This window comes from Crocodylus siamensis, chromosome 2 (assembly GCF_052110815.1).
Source record: "Crocodylus siamensis isolate JL-2025a chromosome 2, ASM5211081v1, whole genome shotgun sequence".
NCBI lineage: Eukaryota > Metazoa > Chordata > Crocodylia > Crocodylidae > Crocodylus > Crocodylus siamensis.
Genome location: NC_143396.1, coordinates 161,060,548 through 161,082,654, shown reverse-complemented (window position 1 = coordinate 161,082,654; position 22,107 = coordinate 161,060,548). Strand labels below are relative to the sequence as shown.

The 22,107-nt window shown below is 41.2% G+C and overlaps 1 protein-coding gene across 3 annotated transcripts in view; it reads right to left on the bottom strand.

Moving 5' to 3' along the window:
• Positions 1-289: 289 nt before the first annotated feature.
• The window catches only part of ADAMTS3 (ADAM metallopeptidase with thrombospondin type 1 motif 3), a 275,381-nt gene continuing 253,563 nt past the window's right edge, over positions 290-22,107 (bottom strand). Inside the window, exons 16-24 of one of the 3 annotated variants that reach the window (XM_090031952.1) lie at positions 20,359-20,415; positions 20,033-20,116; positions 18,526-18,606; positions 16,732-16,895; positions 15,897-16,062; positions 14,460-14,592; positions 11,222-11,429; positions 9,596-9,713; positions 290-3,154 (exon numbers count right to left, since the gene is read on the bottom strand). In XM_090031952.1, the coding sequence (XP_089888078.1) occupies positions 2,571-3,154; positions 9,596-9,713; positions 11,222-11,429; positions 14,460-14,592; positions 15,897-16,062; positions 16,732-16,895; positions 18,526-18,606; positions 20,033-20,116; positions 20,359-20,415 (1,595 nt within the window). In that variant the 3' untranslated portion in view covers positions 290-2,570. The remainder of the gene's footprint in view (positions 3,155-9,595; positions 9,714-11,221; positions 11,430-14,459; positions 14,593-15,896; positions 16,063-16,731; positions 16,896-18,525; positions 18,607-20,032; positions 20,117-20,358; positions 20,416-22,107) is intronic. The other 2 variants (XM_090031953.1, XM_090031954.1) reach the window with 2 other exon arrangements.

Sequence of the window (22,107 nt, the reverse complement as noted above, 5' to 3'; positions counted from 1 at the left end):
GTCCACATTGTCATGGAGCCATACTAGCCTCTCCTCCCTCTTATGCTTAGCTCATATTGGAATCAAGGAGAAACTGGCCTTCCATCTTTTGTGCTTGTATCTCTGTATCCTGGATCTTGCTGTCTATTTCCATTGGAAAAAAGGCAAGCTTTACTTCTATAATGGATTGAAATAAAATTAGTTGAGACTTACATTTTAATGGGTTGACAAAGAGTTAAGAAAGGATGTGGATCTGCCTCCACTTTGCAAAGTGGCGATTAAACAACAAACCAAACTAAAGAGAGATGTTTCATTAATTTTTTTATTGCTATGAGCTCCCCAGTACAACAAACAGTATCAGTAGTGTACACTTTAATGAAAGGAAAATAGCGTGGTAGAAAAGGAAGCAAAAAAGGTACAAGGAGTATCTACATCCATCTTGTATATATGTGAAAGGTAAAGATAGAGAGAAAGAAAATTTGACTTTCTGGGGAATTCCAGGGGAATAAACATACATCCTATTCATCTGTTTGAGGCTTAGGGATTGTCTGCTATACAATCTATTTAACACTAACTTATTTTGACCTTCAAAAGCCTTGCATAAAGGTAGCAGCAATTCTTTAGAGGCATCAAGTCAATACTTCCATGGGTTAGATTACAAACGTCATAATGCAAGACAGATCTTACATAGTGTGAACTATGCTATTAGGTTGGGGAGGTGGGTGTAATTTATTTACATTCTAGTTGACAATAAAGTCTCCTGACACAGATTTGCATTCTGACTTCACCTCAATGATTCTACAAAATTACCTGATACGTTTATTTGTCCATTTCCCAAACATCATCCATGGAGTCCTAATCTATTTCATAGTGCTAAAAATTCACTGTTTTATTAAAACAGTTTTCCTCAATAGGACTTTTTTGTAGAAATAAAAATTGCACGTCAAGCTTCAGTAAACTATTTAAAAAGCTAAAGATGTTTGTAATAAAAAACACTGTCACTATTTTTTTCCAAAATAATTAGCCCAACAATTTGTCTACAGTAGTTTAGTTAGCTTAAATTTCTGTTCTATTCATATGACACAGCATGTACAGGTGTTTATTACATCTCTGTATTTTATCTTAGCAAAGAAAGTCATTGCTATTAGTGTAAATATTTAGTACATAAAATACTATCAAGAATTTTATTTTTAATAAATATCTTTAGTTCTTGATCCTATATACAAGTACTTTACAGCAACACAGGAGAGAGCATGACTGGGTCAACTGTGAACAAAATGGTTGTTGATATAAATTACTAGCAAACTATTGCAGTCAGATGCATTGTGGTTGTGAGGATTTCAAAGTGAACCATGCTGAAAAATAAATATCTCTCTCACCTTTAAATCAATGTTTTAAACAGGAAAAAAAATCCATTTGAAGTCTTATAGCTACTTCTGGTTAGTGCCTCCTTTAGCTTTGTGATATTTTTTCAGCTTCAGGAGAAATAAAAAGATCATCCAGAAAACGCAGCTCATTTTTGTTTTGTGAAAACTATAGTACTGTTTGGTTATACATAGTTCCTTTCCTGCACTCATTTGTCCTTTTAGGACAAAAGAAAATTAAGAAAAGGCACTGATTGTTTTATATCAATCATAAGGAATGTCTGACAGGTACAGGCTAGCAGGGTTTGTGTATTTTCACAGGCACCTGTTATCATTTTCTTATACCTCTGACATAAATTGTGAAAAAGCTAAATTACTTGTAATTAACAGGTACCAATGAGTAGGCTCAAACCTGTAAGTCTGCACTTTTTTCCTTTTCCAAAATGAAGCATCACATTGTTGATATTAAAAAAAAATCTTAATGTCAGTAGCTGTAAGTCCATCTAAAACAGAACTCCTCCTCTTATGACAATGCTGCTTTGAAAATCAACTCATGGAATGTAAATAAGGCAGTATGCAATGGCAGGCACCTAGTAATTGTCCAGAAACGTAACATAGGTAAACAATGGTCTGACAACACAAAACTCTTAAAAATAATACGGATTTTCTGCAATATACAGTATTTACACAACAGCTGCACATTTGCTCATACAATATCCATTTATATAGATAAATTAGCAATACAAGTCTTATGGATTCTGTTGTTCCATTGCAAAAAATTTTTTTTAAAAAGTGTAAACCTTTGATACCTCTTGTGGTAGTGGGTTTCCTCTCCCCTCCCTTTACACATGATGTTTTTTAAAACAACAACTAGCTAATGAACACCCATAGGTTCTGGCCATGTCTCCTGTACTAGAGCATGACCAATACACCCAGTAACTTCCTGTTATTGTTGTGGCGCTATTCTATGGCGCTTTCCTCCAATGCATTCAAGCTAATCGGATAATGAAATGTGTGGAGGAGGAGGATGGAAGCAACTAGAAAGTGAACCAGCACTTTTTGTTCTTTTCATTTACAACTAAAAAGAGTTGATCTGTAGAGAGCTCTGCTTTTGGAAAGCAGCATGCACCATGGTGTCCAGAACAACAACAATAAAACAAACAAACAAAAACAAAACAAAAATATAACTCCCTCATCCCCCTTTCTAGTACTGTTTTCCTTCTTGTATTAACTTTCATCTTTGGGTGGTCTCAAAAGATGTTTCTTGTCAACAGGCTTTTCGTTTTTCTTTGAGGTTCGCGATGGAGGCAGAGTACCTACAGAAGTGTTGTTATCTGCTACTGCAGGAACAACAGCTGCCAAAGCTGAGGCATTATAGGAACCCAGATTACCAATCTTGATAGGTGGCTGATACGGTGTTGCAATTAACTTAGAAGTCTTCCTTCCTGCTTGGTTTACTCTTCTCTGGGGTGATTCAACACCTTTGGGCTTACTGTATGATGGTGAAATACGTATATCAATGTCCTCTTCCAGAAATGGCATTCTCCCCAAAGAGCTTCTTTTCTCAGGAGTGAATTCTGAGTGATGAGGTACTAAAGATGTCGGCATCACCAGAGTCCTAGGCAGGTCACTAGCATCAAACATCACTTCCTCTTCAATTTCAGCAGCTTCTGGAAGGTAAGGAGGTGGAAGAGTGCTACTGCGCTTGCTGCAGGACTCACAGCACAGTTTGTTATAGCCAGGGATAGAGCAATAACGTGCAAGTACTTCCATCTGACAGAATATAGACTTGTCTCCCAGGCATGGCTCATCTACAAAAATAAAAAGCACAAGATGGTAGAGGAGGCTGAGGGAAAGCATGGAACTATGCTGGCTTAGACCAACATTTTCAAAAGTAATTCACAACTCTAGGCACCCAGCCTGAATTGCCAGAAAGGATCCTGAGCTTCAGAACAAATTCAGGAACCATCTTCTAAAAACCAAGCCCTTTAACTGTCTCTAGTCAGGCACCTAAAAATCACTGGCTACTGCTGAAAGTGCTGACTTCCTTGAACAGGAGGGAGGAACAGATCTGTTCAAGCTCAGAAAGATGTGTCCAGTGCCCAGTGAGTGGGGAATGCCAGATGCAGTACACACAGAATAATTCACTGCATGATTTATCAGCTCTGACAAACTGTGGAAGATGTATAATTCAACACTTCAGCAATATTTGACCTCTCCCTTCCCTTCCCATCACAGAATCTTCTCATATTTTGGCCTGAGGACAGCTGTCAACAACTCTGGCCTCAAAATGGAGCTTCCTTGAAAAAAATTAAATCACAGGCAGTATTCCTCAAAGATGACTTTTATATGTTAAAAAAGAAGAAAAACTACATTTTTGAGGCCTTTGGTGACCTAAACAAAATTAATGACCAGGGATCCAGGCTTTCCATTCAGTACGGAAGAATGTGGTAAAACATGGATTTTCTCTGTTTAAAGAGAGAAATGCAGATTTTTCTCCTTTAAAGGAGAAAAATGCAGGGAATGGCAGGTTTCCCCTTGCAAGCTGTCAGAGTTCCAGCCTGCAAGGTGCTGGGGGAAAGGCTATCAGGCAAGGAGCGCCACATGCATATGCAGATGGGGCTGGGGACGCTGCCCAGCCTGCCGGTACATGGGGCCTGGGGTAGCAATGTGTGGTCACAGGGCCCGGCTGGGGTGCAGCAGGTGGCTGGCTTCCTGCCACTGTGTGCACTCCCAGGGGAAGGCACAGGGGGTATGTGTCCCTCAAATTTGTGCATAGGGTGGGGGGGTGGATGCAGGTTGGTGCCTGTAGGCTTGGGGCTCCCCTCCCTGATGGCTTCCCCACAGGGCCTCTGTGTCCTAGCAGGTGGGAACCAGTGTGGCAGGGCAGAGTGGGGTGAGGCAGAGAGGCTCAGTGTCACTGTCAGGAGCCCCACACTGCCATGGCAAGGCACTCCTTGCCTGCCCAGCAGTAGCAGGGATGGTGGTGTGGAGTTGTGCCCCCTGCTGCTGCCTGGAGGGCAGGGGGCACTTTGCCTTGGCGGCATAGGGCTTCCAGTGGCAGCACTGAGTCTCCCTAACCTGCCCTGCCATGATGGGTCCCACTTGCTGGGCCCTGGAGACCCTGGGGTGAGGGCAGCAGGGCAGGGAGCCTCAAGCTGACAGATGCCAGCCCATGTCCTTCCCACCCTGCTCCCATGGGTTCTGTTCCAGCCTTGCCACCCATGGGAAAGGGGGATCTGGGCTCTGTGCTCAAGCCTGCCACAGCAGCCACTTCTTCCCACAGGTGACAGTCAGGGCTCAGGCATTGCTGGGGGGTGCAAGGGGCTGCTGGGTCCCTAGCCTCATACCCCTGACAGCAGGGCTGGTGGGGACAGGGAGCTGTGGGTGGGGAGTGAGGGGCACTGGCAAGGCCAGGTGGCTGTGAGTGGGCAGTGAGGGACACTGGCAGGGCCAGAGGGCTGTGAGTCCTAAGTGAGAGGCACTAGCAGGGCCAGAAGGCTGTGGGTGGGGAATGAAGGGCACAGGTAGGGCCAGGGGGCTGTGAGCCTTGAGGGGCATTGGCAGGGCCAGGTGGCTGTGGATCAGGAGTGCAGGGCACCAGCAGGGCTAGGGGCTGTGCCTTGGGAGTGAGGGGCAATGGTATGGGCAGGGTACCAGCATATCGGGGCTCCTCAGTGCCACAAAGCAGTGGTGGGGGACAGCCACAGTTGGACCCATGTCCTAGCGAGCAAAGGGGGAGCTCTGATTTTCCATGATTAAAACCCCAAAATCAAACCCCCAAATTTATAGATATTTAGAATTTATTACAGTGATTGAGGCATTGTCACCCCCCCATATATATCTATATCTATATCTATAGGTCTATATCTATATCTATATAGAGATATAGATATAGATATATAGTGACGATGACCAAGGGAATACCTTTAACAAATATGTGTCTCAAATTTCCTACATACATAGTGCATGGGATTTGATTCTTTTCTGGAAGATATATTTTGAGGCTACAAATCGGAACACCTAATGGAATTCATCACACTGTACAAAACCAACAAGGAAAGTGGTTGCACAAGGTGTCAAAACAAAAACAATTCATGGGTATTTCAGGCTGTTCTGATCAAGTCTCTGCAAAGATCTACACGTAAGTCTGTCACTTGGTTTTGCCTGTTTTCAGGATTGGGACTAATCTTCACACATACTAAACTGTGAGAGTTCAGGGCCTCTCATAGGTGGACCACAAGCATTGTCATCAGGCTTATCATAGGAATGGAGCACTGGATGAGAGCACATGGGTCACTGGGCACAGTCCTCCACAATGACAGACAGCTACATGAAAAAAGAGTCCAGAAGGAACTGGATCAAATCAATGTGCAAGCGGCTCAATAATCCTGACACTGATCAGAAATGGACTCTTTGATTTAAATCTTCTCCTGTCTAGGTCCTGTCTAAGAAGCCAAGAAGTGTAACAGTAACTAAGACTACTGTACAAGTGAAAAATAGATAGCAAATTGATTACACCACCCTCTAGTGAGTATAATGAGCTCACCCAACATTCTGAAATAAATGAACTACATGGATCATGATTACAGAACAGAGAAACATAATTGGACAGAAATGTGCAAGTTATATTAGAAATACAGTGGAAAGCAGATACTGTATGTAATATATGACCCTAAGGAATATCAACACTAGCAGGCTGAAAGCTAGAGAACCTGGATATCAGACTGCATGTTGAACTTTTAAGATTTCCCCCACAGTAAAAAATAAGGATCAAATCCTTGAGCAGGGCACCCACAAAGAAACATGGTCTTGTACATACAGAGAAATGCAGAACATTTGGGACAGAGGAACATAATCCATACTGTTTCTAGCTTGCCACAGCAGGGTTGGATTTGGCTTGATGAACTGATGTTTGCCTTATTGTACAGCATCTTCCTATAGCTCAGTGTTTGCTGTACTTAAAATCATCTAGTACTTGTACTGCTTAACACTGTAATATTGCCATATGGCTTACTGCACTTTCCTTGCCACTTGTTCATTTGTAGAACAGGTGTTTCTCAATGCTTCAATGGGCATGTCTACATGTGCATTTAAGCACCACTAAATTTAATGTGCATTAAGTGGCAGGTGTCTATACATGCAGGGACTTGGTGCTAAAGTTAGTGCACTAAAGTTAGTCCCTGCAGCCCTGCCATGTGCTCCTAGTGGCTAGGCAGACCTGGCAGTAAAGTTAGTACCGGGTTGCATCTACACATGTATTAATGCACTTTAACTAATCACTTAAATTTGATATCTGCATTTGCAGGTATCAAATTTAAGGCACGATTAGCCTAATTTCGCTATTTTTAACATGCATTAAGGGCACATGTGTAGATGCATGCCCATAGTGTGCATTATATTAGGCTAATGCACATTAACACATCTTGTGTAGTCATGCCCAGTGTGTGCTCTTTTCTACTCTATTTAGTCTATCAGTCCAGGAATTTATAAATGTCCCAGTGATGATGGTACTTCAGGGTAAGCACAAACTGTCTGTGTGCTTGGACATGCTGGTGATGGGCCTGGTGATGGGTTTAAACAAGCACTTAAATAAAAACAGAGGGAGCACTAAACTTGGAATGAAATTAACCCCCAATGCAAGGTGCTAATGCTAGCCCTTAGGATCAAGTCCCTGTTTCTGGTGATGTAAGCAGTGACTAGGCCTAGTGCTAGAGTGTTACATGGTAGGGAAATTTAATTTGAGAGGGGAACAACGATTTTGTACTGCACTCTTGCCAGGTGTGTGCTGTCTCAGACACAAATTATACCAGTCAGAAGGCAGTGCTGGAGTAGAAGGTCAGCAGTTTATTACAGTTGGCTCTGAAGATTGTTTTAGTCCATGATAGCCAACAACGACAAACATGAGTAAATGTAAGCTGTTTTACTTCATGAATATCTTAACTTCCTTAGACAGATTTTTTTATTCAGTGGTACCTGAGGACCAATGGGCAATACTGCAATTTTATGAGTTTCCTAGCCTGACATTTCCTCTGGGAATCAATAAATTCCTCCCCCACTGCTAATTTGAACTTTCTAATATGGGCCTAACCCTGCCAAACCTGATTTTGCTGCCAGTCTCTCAGTGGTCAGTTTCATTGGGCATATCTACACATGGGCTTTAATGTGCATTAAAGCATCACAAAAAACGTGCTTGTTGGCTAATATACATTAAAATAAGCTAACATGCATTTTTCTAGTACTTCACAATGGAAGTACTAGACTTAATGCATGTTACCGAAGTGCATTAATGAACATGTAGGTGCCCCCACAGAGGATGAAGCAACTGGTACTGACTGAAATTCAGTGAGTACTGGAGACCTGGCTCCCTTAGCCTCCTTTGAAAATTCTTGTCCACAATTCAGTTGATAGACAACTATGAACTGTCTGCCAACAGTAATGCACCTATATTAGCCTCTGCTGAGTCTACAAAGCGTTTTTCCCCCTTGTGTTTGGAGGTCAAACTATCACATTACAATTATCTAATTCAGAAACAAAGCACCTTGGATCCAAATACTGGAAACCATTATCCATGTGCTCAATGTGACTTCTCACGTTCAACATTAAACACACATGTAAGATTCCACAATATTAGGACTTTATTCTTTTAATTCCACAAGTGTTATTCTTGGCAGTGAAAAAAACAGTTTAAAAAGAACTCTTTTCCATAAGACAAAGGGTAACTGTAGTGCTTCTGCTTTTCTGTGAAGTTACAGTAACGCTTTGCTTCCCCCCAGTGTTCAGAGTGTTTCACAATATACAGTGCATTGATAAAACCTTTCCTTCTACTAAGCTTCTCCATAAAATGCCCCATCACGGAAACAGTATCAGTTCACCCGCACTGGTGGCAGTGAGAGTGGGTTTAAGTGTAAATGGTGAATAGACTTGCATGAATTGAATTAGACTACCTTGGTATAAAAAAGCCCCCTTACTATTCCGCAATAGTGCTCTCTCTATTGCTTTCAATAAAGAATCAGTGGCAGGGCTAGGATTGCAGTGGGAATTAAAAGAAAAACTAAATTAAATCAATCAAACAAAAAATGAGTGTAGATGATTGCAGAGAAGAGAAATATTCCTAGTCGTAAAAATGGTCTGAGAAAATATTTTAGTGTGCTTGTACTCTGGGAAAATAGCACTGTGAAATACGAATGACTTTATGTGAGTGTCTCAGCAGTTCCTGTATCAAAAGAAAGCAGTTTCTACTTGCCAGCCCTCCAAATTCACCCTGGGCTTTGAAAATCAAGCCTGGCCAGCACTAGGCTGGCCAGAACTTTAAAAACCTGTATTTTGGCACCTAGCCAACAGAGTATATCTACATCATGACCCCGGCATATACAGGGAAGTAGTTGTTCCAGCTTGCCTGTGGCAAACCTGGCACAGGCATTCCCCAAGGACAAGTAGCTGCGGTGCAAGATGTGCCGCTGCTACTTGTCCACAGGGAACCAAATGTCTGCGCTCATCGGGACTCAGTCAAAGTGTGTTCTTTTGCTCTGTGATTCAGCAGTTATGTCATTGATGTGCAGAACTAAAAGCTGGGTTGACAGACCTTTCAAATGAAATAAAAATCTATGTCAGAAGTGAAGGGTGTAATTTGCAGAATGAAGGTTGAAAGGTACTGATTATTTACCATTTTGCAGCACCACAATGCCTACGATGGGGCTAAGCTTGGTATCCAAAATATTATTAATGTGTACTCTTAATAGATGCAGCTTTATTTACAGGCACAATTTAGATGTATTAGGGGTGCACCGATAAAAGATTTTCTTGGCTGGTACCAATAGCCAATTATTAACCAGCCATATCGGCTGATATAGATCTAAAAGCCAATTTGGTTACATGTGATGCCGGAGGCTGCTGGAGTGCACCAAAAAAGGCTTATGTTAGTACTTTAAAATGTACTGACATAAATAAACCTCTTTTTTTGGCTCATTCCAGCAGCCTCCTGCGTCAAATGTGTGGGGGGGAGTGAGGGGCACCAGCAGGACTGGGGTCAGTGGGGGGAGAAGGGTTTCATTTTAACCACAGATTTTGGGGTTTTTATCAGAAAATTGGCAATTTTTTATCAAGGGAAACCAGGATCCCCGTTTATCACACCCTAGCTCTCGCCACCTCCTCACATATAGCTGTCACCATGGTATTTAGGCTTCACAAAATTGCAACAGAAACTGACACTCTCATGGCCTCAATTGCAGCTATATCAGACACTCACTTACCATTGCAGGGAGCAAGTTTACAAACCCTCGTTGACTCAGGTTTTTCTCCATTGCACTGGTCACCAGCCCGACATATGATCTGCCTGGTTTCAGTTCCTTCCCCACAGGTCACAGAGCACTACAGGACAGACAAGGTGTTTTATTGTAATGGTCTGGGTTCACAGCAATGTGTGACATGTTGCACATACTGTTACAAAGCCTACAGAATCAAAAATAACGCAGTTTTGCTGACTTCCGATGCATGCAGCAAATTCCATCCTTTTATTTGCTTTTCAGGGAGGCTGAGTTTGCCTGAGGGATAGTCCTGAAGGCAGGCCTTTCTCTTCACTACTTCCAATATTTCTTGTTGATTCAGTGCGTGGATTTTGCTATGCACTGGGCTGCCCCAGAAACAGAAAGGGTCATATTAAGACTCTTGGAGAGGATGGATATTTCTGCTCTGATTTGACCTTTCTTTGGGGGTAATAGTTTGCCCTGACCCATTACCTGGTTCAGCTTGCTTCCCTTTCAGTGCTAGGTACTGCACTGCAGATGGGGGTGGGAGGAGAGACACAGCTCCCACAACTTACTAGTACCTAATGGAGGACATGAAGGTTGCTTTATGTATCTATGGCCCCTCTACCTGTGCAGATAAAGGCATGATTGCACTTAATGCATGATCCCCACAATTGTGTATCCTGCCATGCTATACGTGCATGGCAGGTTGCATAATTGTGGGATCACGCTTTGAATCCAATCATACCTTACTGCCAGTGCAGGGACAGCCCAATCCTGGCCTCCTCCTACATTGGCAAGAAGCAGGCCCCCATGGCTGGGAGCCCTCTTTGCTGAGGGGGCTCCCAGCTACAGAGGGCATGAACAACCGGGACTGAGAGTCCTGTATCTGATGGGGCTCTTGGTCACAGCTACGTAGGTTTCATGCATCCCCAAGCCTTGTGGATTGCGGCAGCCATGATCCCCAGGGTTGGGTGATTTCAGGCTGGGCATAGCGCACTCTCTGGCTGGGAGCACTGTCAGCTGACAGGGCACCCAGCCTCAGAGAAGACCCTGCTACATGTGCAAATTAAAGCTTGACAGCAACCAGCTATAAAGTTAGTACACATTTTCAAAGTCTAACATTATAGCTGGTTGAAGCTTTTTATTGTGACAACTACTTTGCATGTATAGCTCATCTTAAGGGAATTGTGCAATTAACCAGTTTATTGTGTGATACCTGTAATGTGTAGAGGAGGCCTGTGATAAATGGTCTTCATCAGCTGTGGTGTCTGAGCTCCTCACAATTTTTTGAATATATTGACTCTCATAACATCGCTAATATTCCCATTTTACAGATGGAAATTGACATCTCAAATTTTTTACATTTTTGCATTAACTTTTGGAGAAATGTGAAGAGCCCTTTCCGCTTCTTGGACTAGAGATGTCATGACATAGTGCATCCAGGTCACTGTGATAATTTTTAAATCTTTGAAATGCTATAAGATGCAGTCAGAGACCTTTAATCCAAATACAGCATTTGCACCACAGATATATGGCACCGGCAAAATATACACCTATTTATTTATTGCCATAGAAATGTCTGTCTGCTCTAAAACATGTAGAGATGATAACATAATTCTGCCTTCCCACCTCAGACCAGGGTCCAGCTTTCCACTGTGCAGGGCAGAGGATCCTGTTACATGGTCTGCGGCTCTCAGGGCGATCTCCACTACAGTACTTGAAATGAACAGAACGGTTTGCACCATCATGAAGAGGTTGAATACAGCGTACAGTACGGATCTGGTAACCAGAACTCCCACAGGTCTTTGTACAGTATTCCCAATCTTCTGCTACCCAGCTGCATGGTTTAAATATGAAATAGTCATAGTATGGTTAGTCTGTTCATCCACAGAACTGTCTAGTAACAAAATAAATGACGACAAATTCAGGTTAAAATAAAAACACCTGCTTTTTACAGCACTCAATAGAAAAAGCAGTGTTTTTCACCACCATTACAAATGATTGAGATCAGCAAAAAACTGATGAAAGAAAAGTCATATTCAATATACATTTGTAATACAGGGCTAGGGACAGACATTACACATAAAATAGTGCAAGCGATCAGAAACTGGTTAAACCTGTAACAGAACATAAGTTCAGTGCACATAAGCTAGTTTCAAAATGACTGAAATAAAATAAACCTGGTTGAATGCAGCATCAGACCTAACTGATTTGGGTCAAACTGGTTTATGCAAAGTCTGTTCCAGACTCCCTCCTGGTTTAAGTTAAACCAGAGTCCCTCAGCACCTCAGATGCTTTGCAGCTGGGCTGGGCTAGACTGTGCTCTCTGCTCCAAAGAACAGGCAAGCTCCACCCCGCTTCCCCCTAGGCAGAGCTCCAGGGGAGACTGAAGGCACAGCAGGGTCTGCCTGGCTTCTCTCACTGCTTGCTGCTCAAGCAGGGATTCCCCACTCTCTCCCTCCCATCTCCCATAGCCCCACGGACTGTAGGCATGTGGTATGTTAGCTAATGCTGAGCGGTGTCTGTGTCTTCAATTTAACTGGGACAGACAGACAGACAGAAAAGTGTCCATTTAGGGCCTTTTGGAGCTAATCAACAGGGCAGCTGGTAATGTCCTTCCCTTTCTTCCTTGGAAAAAGCTGTTTAACAAGAGCTTGAACTAATGTGAGAGTCTTTGTTTTGCTGATGGGCTGATAAAACTGTGGTTTTATCAATCCCCCTACTGGTTTGCAGCCCTGTCAGGTTTGCAGACAGATTTTAAGACAGGGAGAGGCAGATTAAAAAGCTCAGTATCATCAACAGATGCATGCACTGCACATCCCCTCTTTGCCTCAGAGTGTTAGCCTGGGGCTGAGGACTGGCAACACTCCTGCCCCTTAAGCAGCGAGCAGGGGAAAGCATGAGATGGCGCAGGCAGGGTCGGGGTTTAAACCCCTCTCTAAGTAGAGCATCCTGCCCAGGCCTGGCCATGCCCCTCCCCAGCTCAGTACTTCGCAAAGGAAGGGAGAGCTGCTCTAGTGCCCCCCAGCTTCTAGCCTGAACCACTGCAGATATGTGCCTGCATTTCTGGAATGAAAAGGGAATGTCTATCCACCTCCAAATAGGTTTCCACTTTGCAGGTTAGACTAACCTGCTAAGAATGAATCAATTCAGACTTAGCCTTTTTAAATGTCTGTCCCTATCCCGTGAGTGAAATTCATGGTAGGTATTGGGGCACTGCCCAGATACTTCCAACAGAATTTAATGGAGAATGATTTTTTTAAAGTAACTTTTAATAATCCTCTACATAATTCTATGTGACATCTTCAGCTTTCTTTTAAGCTAGTACTTCATTTTAAGTTGGTTTCATCCCAGGTAAGTTCTGTGGGACCTTCCCAGAAGGGCTAACCAAGCTTGTATGCCTGCAGCTTGTGCAGATGTAATTCTATTTAGTTTTAAATTAGTTAATTTCTGTATCAACAGAAATGAGGCCACAATGGGCCAGACGTGAGGGCAGGCTTCCAACTCAAATGTGGATCCATCTCTCAGTCAGGTTTGCATAGAGTTCCATGTCACCATCTTCACACAATTAGAAATATACAAGCTTGCCTGCCTAAGTGATCTTGGATAGTTTTACATGACCTGCAGTCATAGAAGTATCTGCAGTTTATGCCTATTTAGAAGCTGTTTCAGGGATACAATCTATGCCTATTTAGAAACTGTTTTTGTTACTAGGATTGTTTTGTTTTGAGTATTTGTGAAAGAAACTAGTAGCCTCTATGATAGTTACCCACAGTCAGAGGAGCAGCACAAGATCAGCACAAGGAGGACCTAGGATCACAAGCTAGAGATGAATCAACAGTGCCAACAATGAGCCCACGGTGTGCTGTTGTTGCAAAAAAGCTGACAGCATACTGGGTTGTATTAACAGGAATGCCACTTGCAAATCAAGGGAAGTGATTCTTCCATTCTATTCAGCACTGTTGAGACCTCACCTGGAGGACTATGTCTAGTTTTGTGCCCCACAGTTCAAGACAATGAAAAAAAAATGATTATAGAGGGCTTTCTTTGTAAGTTTTTTTCTAAACTAAAAATGTAGAAAAGAGAAAAGTGCAGGTGAGGGCTCAGGGGAAGAGATTTGATAATGGTCTTCAAATACCTAAAATTATAAAGAGGAGATTATAAAGAGGATGAAGACAGACCTTTCTTGGTAGCTGTAGGGGACAGGAATCAGGGCAATGGCCTCAAGATACAGCAGAGGAAACTTTGGCTGGAGATTATGAAGATTATGAGGATGATTATGTGGATGGTCAAGCATTAGAACATGTTGCCTACAGAAACTGGATTCTCCATCTCTGGAAATTTTCAAGAGCAGGTTAGACAGATACTTAGCTGGAATGGTGTACTCAGGGTTATTCATGGGGTCTGGAATAGAAGACCTCATGAGGTCCCTTCTATCCCTACTTTCCTAAGATCCCCTGCACTACACAAATCCACTTTATTCCAGAGGGCTTAGTGCTGACCTTTTAAAAAGAATGAATATTATGCAGAATAAGAAAGCACTTTATTACTATCATGCCTGAACCCTGAACTGAATGGAGCATTGCTGTGTAGGACAGGAAAGAAGGAAAATGCACAGTCCCTGCTCTCACAGCCTTTAGCCTCTGTATGGAGAGTGCTAATGCTGGTGACTATTAGTACCTGTTATGGTTTTGGGATGAAAGCTGGTGTCCAGTAAGAATGAGGCCATCAACTTTTCTTACATTGATGGCAAACGTGCCAAGAGATTGGAACGACATTCTGCACCCCCTCAGCAGCCCATAATTCAGACATGTTGTGGCTCCCAACTCTATTAAGTATGGTAATTTCCTACTGCTGCCATACTTACAGTGGCTGGGTACATTCCTGAAGATTGCACATTCTACGAATAGGCTTTGGCTTTTTACTGGCTTCACAGAAGCTGCGATGAACCATTTTGTTATCACTTTTCCTCCGGCACCCGTATTTTGTATATTGGAAACCTTGAAAATATTTCAGAAAATCACTTTGTGCAAAGATCCATTGAAAAAGATTCCAGCTCTTCTAAGACACTTTTTGTTTAAAGATATTTTTCTCCCTATTTAATGTTTCTATATGTGAAAGGCATTTACATTCTTTTTAAATACTAACGCTGTATATTACAATATCAATCACACAATGATTCAGGGATACAAAGTTCAAAATAATTGAACAGTATAGACTGAGATATACTAGTAAACTTATGTATGAATGCCGTTAAGATCAGGGTACTGTCATAGGTTTATGGTCTCTAGAAGGATCATGCTGATCTTTTACATCATACAAACCACAGAATTTTTCCAGGGGATTATAAAGGTGCGGAAAGGAGAAATGATTTACCCAAGATCATGTGTCAGGTCGGTGGCTGCAGTAGTAATAGAACCCATTTCCTAATTCTCAGTCTAGTTCTCTCCATGCAGGACAGCACTGACTACTTTTTCACTGTCTGTAGTGAAATACTTTCCCATTTATGAACATACAGACGGTTGGCTATGTCAATCTAAAGTAATATCTTACAGGCTGTTCATGAGTTTTTGTAAGCAACAACCTACTTTGTTAGACTATTGCCTATGAAAGCTCACTCCTCTCTGACCTAGTTAGTGTCTAAGGTGCCACACTGCCCTACCTTGTGTTTGCCATTTTTGGTATTTCCTGTTCTAAGTATCAGGAGTATTGCAAATACCCTGACTGAAGTCCGTACAGGAAAGAAATAATTGCCATGATCTATAGTTCCTAAACTGATCATGTATGCCACAGTTTTGGGGTTTAGATACCTTAAAAGTATGTAATTTTCTCAAGGTAGTGAAACACTTTCTGACAAATCAGAAAGAGGTAAGCTATACCACCTTATGTACTACAAAACTGAGGTATTCAAAATTACTTGTCACTCTTGAAAATGTAGGCCCAAACGTAAGTGACTGGTGCCACTTTAGTCGGGGGGGCATGTGCCCCCTCAGTGACCAGTAAGCGATTGGAGGGTGGGGGGGGTCTCCCCTGTGGCCAAACTCACCAACTGGGGAGGGGGGAGGAAAGCGCCCTGCAACTGATCGTAAAGCACTGGTGCTTGCAAGGGGGGCACTGGTGCTCCTGCCCATTGACTAAGCAGTGAGTGCAGCTTCTCAGGGGGTGCACATGTACCCCCTAGGCATCGCCACTGGGCCCAAATAGTCAAAGTTTTCAAAAGCAGCCAGTGTTATGCATCTTGTATACTTTTTCATTTTTTGTTATTTCCCATTAATCACTAGACATTGTTGCATTGTCTGTTTACCTCCACCACAGGGTTTGGAGCACTGAGACCAGCTCTTCAGTGCCCACTCAAAAGTATCTATCTCCTCCTGAAGTACATTGTTACTGTTGATCATTGGTACTGAATCCTCATGAATGATGTATTTGTAAGTCAGACTAGACCTTGTGTCGTTCTCTTGAGGAATGATCTATTCAAGATAAAACATTAAAAAAGGCATGACACCAGAGTACATATTTATTCTTTCCAATGTCAACAAATTAGCAACTGGAAATGTATAGTTTCTGAGATTAACACAAGCTGTGCTCACTGATCAAAAAAAACATTGATCTTTCTCATTTATATTTAGTAAAATCAGTAAGACTGACACAAGAAAAATATTTCTCTAAGAGCCAAAATGAGATCTCTAACACAGGAGCAAATCTGGAATCTTTCTCATTTTGGATTATTAGGCTGGATTGTTCTGTGTAGCCTGGCTATGCCTTGTGGCCAAACTAATACACCTTTCTGGAGGAAAGGGTTCATCTCGAACATGGTTCTAACAAAGAGCCCTGATGAGGATGCAGTTGCCCATGATACTCATGGAAACTGTCCTGTTGATACCATGGGCACTGTATCACACTTGTAGTTAGCATGAAACTGCTGCATGAATAGGAAAGTGTTTATGATATTTTGGAATAGATACTGAACTTTGGCCACCAAAGCAAAATTATTCTCCAAACTTGTTCCTCTTCTAGTTTGTACGGACAGAGCATAAGGCCATCAGATAGCTCTTACACATGCAATGTCTACTGGGAGAAAAAAAAAGCATGGTGATATTTTGTGACATTGGTCACACCCACGACTTTACATAACCTACCAATACAATGACAGCATCATGCAAGGGCCCATCAGTATGAAGTGTTTCTATGTCATCCTCTATGTTGTATTCCCACTCCACACCAAGATCGATGAAGGATCGTGACTTGGCCTCCTCTCCTTTGCCATTCAGAATATAGTGTCCTGTAGCTTGGTTCTTAATAGCTAAAGAGAGCAAAAACAGTGGCAGTTGTGCCTCTTGTTTTAAGAGGGAGTCTGTCTTCTATTCTGATTTTTTTTCCTGAACTTACAACAAAAGTAAATGACTGAATTCATATCACTATATGTAAGGCAGACTCTCAGCATGATGTATTTATTAGACCTATGGTGTCACCCTTTATTGAACAGTTATGCTGTCAGGTAACTTTTGACCCCAAACAGTATTATACAAATTTAAGTATTTAAGTATTGTACAAATAAGCTTTAACAAATCCTCAAACCAAAAGAAATGGTCCCATATTTTGTAACAGATTCTGAGTTATTTTTTGGCAACAAATGGAAGTTTCACTACAGTGTTTGCAACCTAAACACAGAAGCATTGTGTAAAGCTCTGACCCAAAACCCACTGAAGTCAATGAAGTCTCCCTCAACTCACTCAGTTTTGGATCACAGGTCTTTATGTATTAGGAAGGGACCTATGACTCAGAGAAAAATGAAACTGGTAGTCTTTTTCACTGTCCACTGCCCAGACCAGTCATGATATCAGAGCGTGTATTGAAGATGGCCTCCATGTGGCACAGTGCTCCCTCAAGGGCCCAGCATGCCTCAAAGGCGGGCACTGCCTGCCAGAGGACAGCATGCTCAAACTCCAGTGAGAGGCGTGCCTGCACCAGAAGCCCAAAAACTCTCAGGGCATCGTCTGAGTCGGTCCCGGCAAGCCAGTTTTGGAGGCTCTTGAGGATGGCCATCTTGGTCTGACCCAGTAGAAAGTTGGCCAGGCAGATGGCGCCCTGCTTGGCCACCTGGCATGGGTAGGAGCACACGTAGGTGTTCTCCAAAAGGCTCCTGCCCAGCGCGCAGAGCAGCGGCTTGAGGGTGACAAACAGCAGCCACAGGCAGGGACAGTCGAGGAAGGCATGAAAGAGGTCTTCCTCAATGCCCCCCCGGGCAGAATGGGCAGGACGTAGAGGTGGCTGGGTCAAAGTGGGATGCAAATGTGTCAGTGGCTAGGATGCTATGCAGCAACCACCACTGCAGGTTGCCAGTCTTCTTGGCAGTTGCTTTTTTCCCTCCCCAGGAAGGAAAGAAAGAAAGAAAGTTGTGTCTGCCAATGTGATCAAAGTTCCATGTTTGGTAGCTTATGTGGAGGTCACTTTACCCCCTCAGTCTCTGACCCATGCAGGCACAGCCTATAATCTCACTCTTGGGCTTCTTGACATACATTTGCTGTACAATATAGTAATGATCGTTTTCAGTAGTTCATACTGTGGTGTTTGATTATCTGGAAAAACTGATTAACCAGAATGATACTGACACTAATTATTCTGGACAATCGATACTCTCCTGTACACTGGCTAATCATCATCAGCTCATGATTCTAGAAAATTCATACAAGAAGCAAACATATTTACTAAATTTATGTTGTAGGATTCAGTTCTGTGAATGCAGTAACAAATGCAAAAAGAAAGATCAGCAAAGCCTGTAGCAGTTACAGTCTTCTAGCACAAGGATTCCATTTAGTTTGGTTGTTATTTTATTTCTCAGGTTCTTTGATGCATGGCTTATTGATTTGAATTAACCCTCATGCATACAGCCAAACCTGAGGAAACAGAAAAAAAAAAAAAAAAAAACTTACCAAGAATGTGAGGAGAAGCCTCGTCTTCTTGGATAAACACATGTCTAGCACCATGAGGGATATCAAACATCTTAAGGTACCCTTTGGCATGTGTAGTGGTCATTGGAGAAAGCAAAGGAAGAAACAAAAAGCAATAGCTATGGTTAGTAAAGCACTACATTATCCATCTCCTACTTGCAGAATAGGGCATCCATAAACCTAGAAACAGTTTCACCAAGAAACTGAACAGATAGGTTTGTAACACATTTCATTACATTTTTTTCACTTTTTTCTCCTTTTTGGGGAAAAAAGAGAACCTCGTTACAAACCTATTACCCAATTACTTGTTATTTTGACTTAAAGCTATACAATTAACATTTCAGGCAAAAATATATGTTTCCTGTGTTTCTCACAATTACAACACACAGCGCTACGTGTCATCTACCTATCAGCCACAGCTGAAGACTTCAGGTTTACATAATTTATTGCAAGGTGGTCATCTCTTATTGTGTATTTTACTTAACTCTCTCAAACATAACAGTATATGAAGAAATGGGGAAACAAGCCATCGTAAACTACTGTCACAAATCAGTAAGGAATTATTTACATGGGAAGTTAAAACCAAATTAATTATGGTTATGAATTTAAAATGTATTGTTAAACTCCCTTTGCAGTAATTGCCTATTTTTGTATTAGGGTTAATTAGCTCTCCAATACTGAGAGCAAAATGCTCTTTCCAAAAGAACTGTTCATATTCTGAACTCTTACTTTTTAAATGTGAACCACAAATCAATGGTTTAGAATATCATTTTAGAAGGCAAAGTAATATTTTTTCCATCAAAGGGAAAATTATTTCTCTACTCCTGGCCACCATAATTTTGCACCTCTCTAAATGACAATATGTTGGCAAGGACTGAAGTGAACATTTTTTAGCACATTTAAGAATGCCAGCTTTTAGCTATTTTAAAGCGTAGTATTTTCATATTTCTTGGTACATTTTCATCTTGAGATAGGTATATTAAACTAATCAAATCTTCTTAGTGCTAATATACAGCATTTTGATAAACTGTTTTATTTAAAAAAATGCTGTACTAACATGTCTCACTCTCACATCCTGCTTGTAATATGAAATCTATACATTGCAGTCCTCTTGCAGAATCAGCATAAACTGATGGGGAAAGAATTAGACTCCCCTTTGTATTAAATAACCACAAGATTGATAATTCATGTTTGATGATTCTGGTCCAAGATTCCCACTGCTGAAAAACTCTTCTCTTGGCTCACATGCTGTAACATATACAGCTACTTGGAAAACTGATGAAGAAAATAAAGAGATGTGTGGCTGGTATTTATTTGCATAAGCAGTATTAGCTAATTTTTTTTTTACTGGTCAAGTTTCAAACATATGAAACATATAGCTTTTGCCTGCTCTTTTGCAGTATCTGTAAAAGAAAAGCCAGAAATTAGAACTGAAGGGAGTTCTGGGTTGTCATGGATGCCCATCTTTCTGCAAGTGGGTAAAACTTACCCAGAATGTTTTTAGACTCCTTTGTTTCAGAAAGGGAAATATTGCGAGCTCCTTTGGGCAGCGTGAATGCTCCTCTCGTCTTCCCTTAAATAGAATGTCTTTAATTAGTGTTCTGGGAGCCCAGTCTTCCTCTTTCATTGACTACATTTTCAGCCAGATGCATTTTACAAATGCAAGGTACAAATTACATTGTTACATTATTTGCACAAAATGAATTTAAATCATTATTGTTAGAAATAACCAGCAAATTTTAATAGTCAATGAAAGTCAGACTGAGCATGAATGGGAAAAAAAGTCAGGGAGGCGATTTTAAGTTTGATACTTGCAGATTTCATATTCCAGCAACTTGATTTCTTTTTGGCACCTCTTGCTTAAATGTTTCCCTGTTGGAAGAGGTCAATTAGTCCTTTTAATTATTATATTTCCAATATTACTGTAAAGCAATAGAAGTTATGTTAGCACAGAATCATTAGCTTGGAAAGGACTGATTAAGAACTGCTCTTTCTAAATCATCTAAGGCTACTGATAATTTTCAAATGAACTGAATGGCAGACTTTTGGAATACTGTTTATATTTTGCACATGGTCCATGCTTTACAGGAGTAGTTCTCAGTCATTTTGGATTCAAAGCACACTATTATGAAATGCCAGCTCTGAGCTTCCGCATACTTTTTGACTAGGGGAAAATAATAGAACAAGTTTTTAGTTGCAAAGAACTCAGAAAGTCCATAACCAGTTCAGACTGTTTTTGACACTGTGGATTCCTATTTGAAATCTCTGCATTTTGTGGTGTAGGTGTTTGCATACCTAACAGTGCTAACATTGTGGGGCACCCCAAACAGCATCTTGCGCACCCTGGTTGAGAATCAGTGCTATAGAGAATATAAAATCAGCATTACTTAGAAAATAACTTATAAGAATGAGTAGAAAAAATCTGTGTTTTTTTTTTAATGAAAAACATTGGGAAAATTCAGGAAATTTTGACTTCTGCTTGTGATGAAGGATTTAAGTATTTCAGAAGGCACAGTAAAATACTGAAGTGCTACTGGTTCTAGAAATAAGCATGATTACGTATATACCTGCAATTTGCTGTTTTCTATCCCTGAAATATACAGTATTTGTTTATTCACTATGTCATAAATAAATTTCCCACCTAGGACACCACACAGAGCAGCAGCCAGGAAAAAAGGTGTAGAAAGCATCAAGATTTTAAAAGATCATGTATTTTATAAGGAGCTTACAAGTGAATAACTCAGTTGGCCTGAAGAATTGGTATCAATAATTATATTCCCAAAGGGCTGTGATAATTAATAAATATTTTACAGTGGAATCCTTGTAATGTTTCATTTTTATGCATTTTAATTTCTTCTTTTGCTAGGTTTAACTTGTTTTTTTATATACTGACCAATTTTTTCAGTCATTCAGACTGTTGTACACCTGGATAGCATCTCTGGCTGCTATTAATACTATTTGTAGCTATGCAAGTTAAACTGCAGACACACAGCTACTGACTTCTCCTTTAGCTTACTTCCTGCTTCAACCCAAGCCCCTCTAAGATGTACAGCAAGTACCCCCTTGCATAGTTGTTTTCCGCAGTATGCTTGGGAGACAGATCCTTGTTCTACTTCTCTATAATCTACATTATCATTAGCAGTATGGATAAGATTTGCCCATCAGGGAACAAATTTTTTTTTAAAACCATAACAAACAGCTTTGAAAAGCCTGAACATGAATATGCATGCGCACATACGTGCATGTTACAAAATATAGTTCTAAAACTATATACTCCATATCATTTTGTACTCACATTTCCTTTTTAAAATCTTTAACGTGTTGTCAACTTCATATGAAGGCTCATAATTTCAACCTCATTTTGATGCCTTGGTAAAAAAAAAATAACCATTTGGCAAAAGCTTGATATACTTCTATTTCCCTGAGTGTGCAACACGGTTTCACGTAGGTAGCAGGCCTCATCCCTTGCTATCATTATGCTAGTCAGCAGTGCTTTAAAATGGCAGCCCCAGTTAAGTGCACTGAGACAATGCTGCCAGTGGACAAATACAATTGCCATCGACT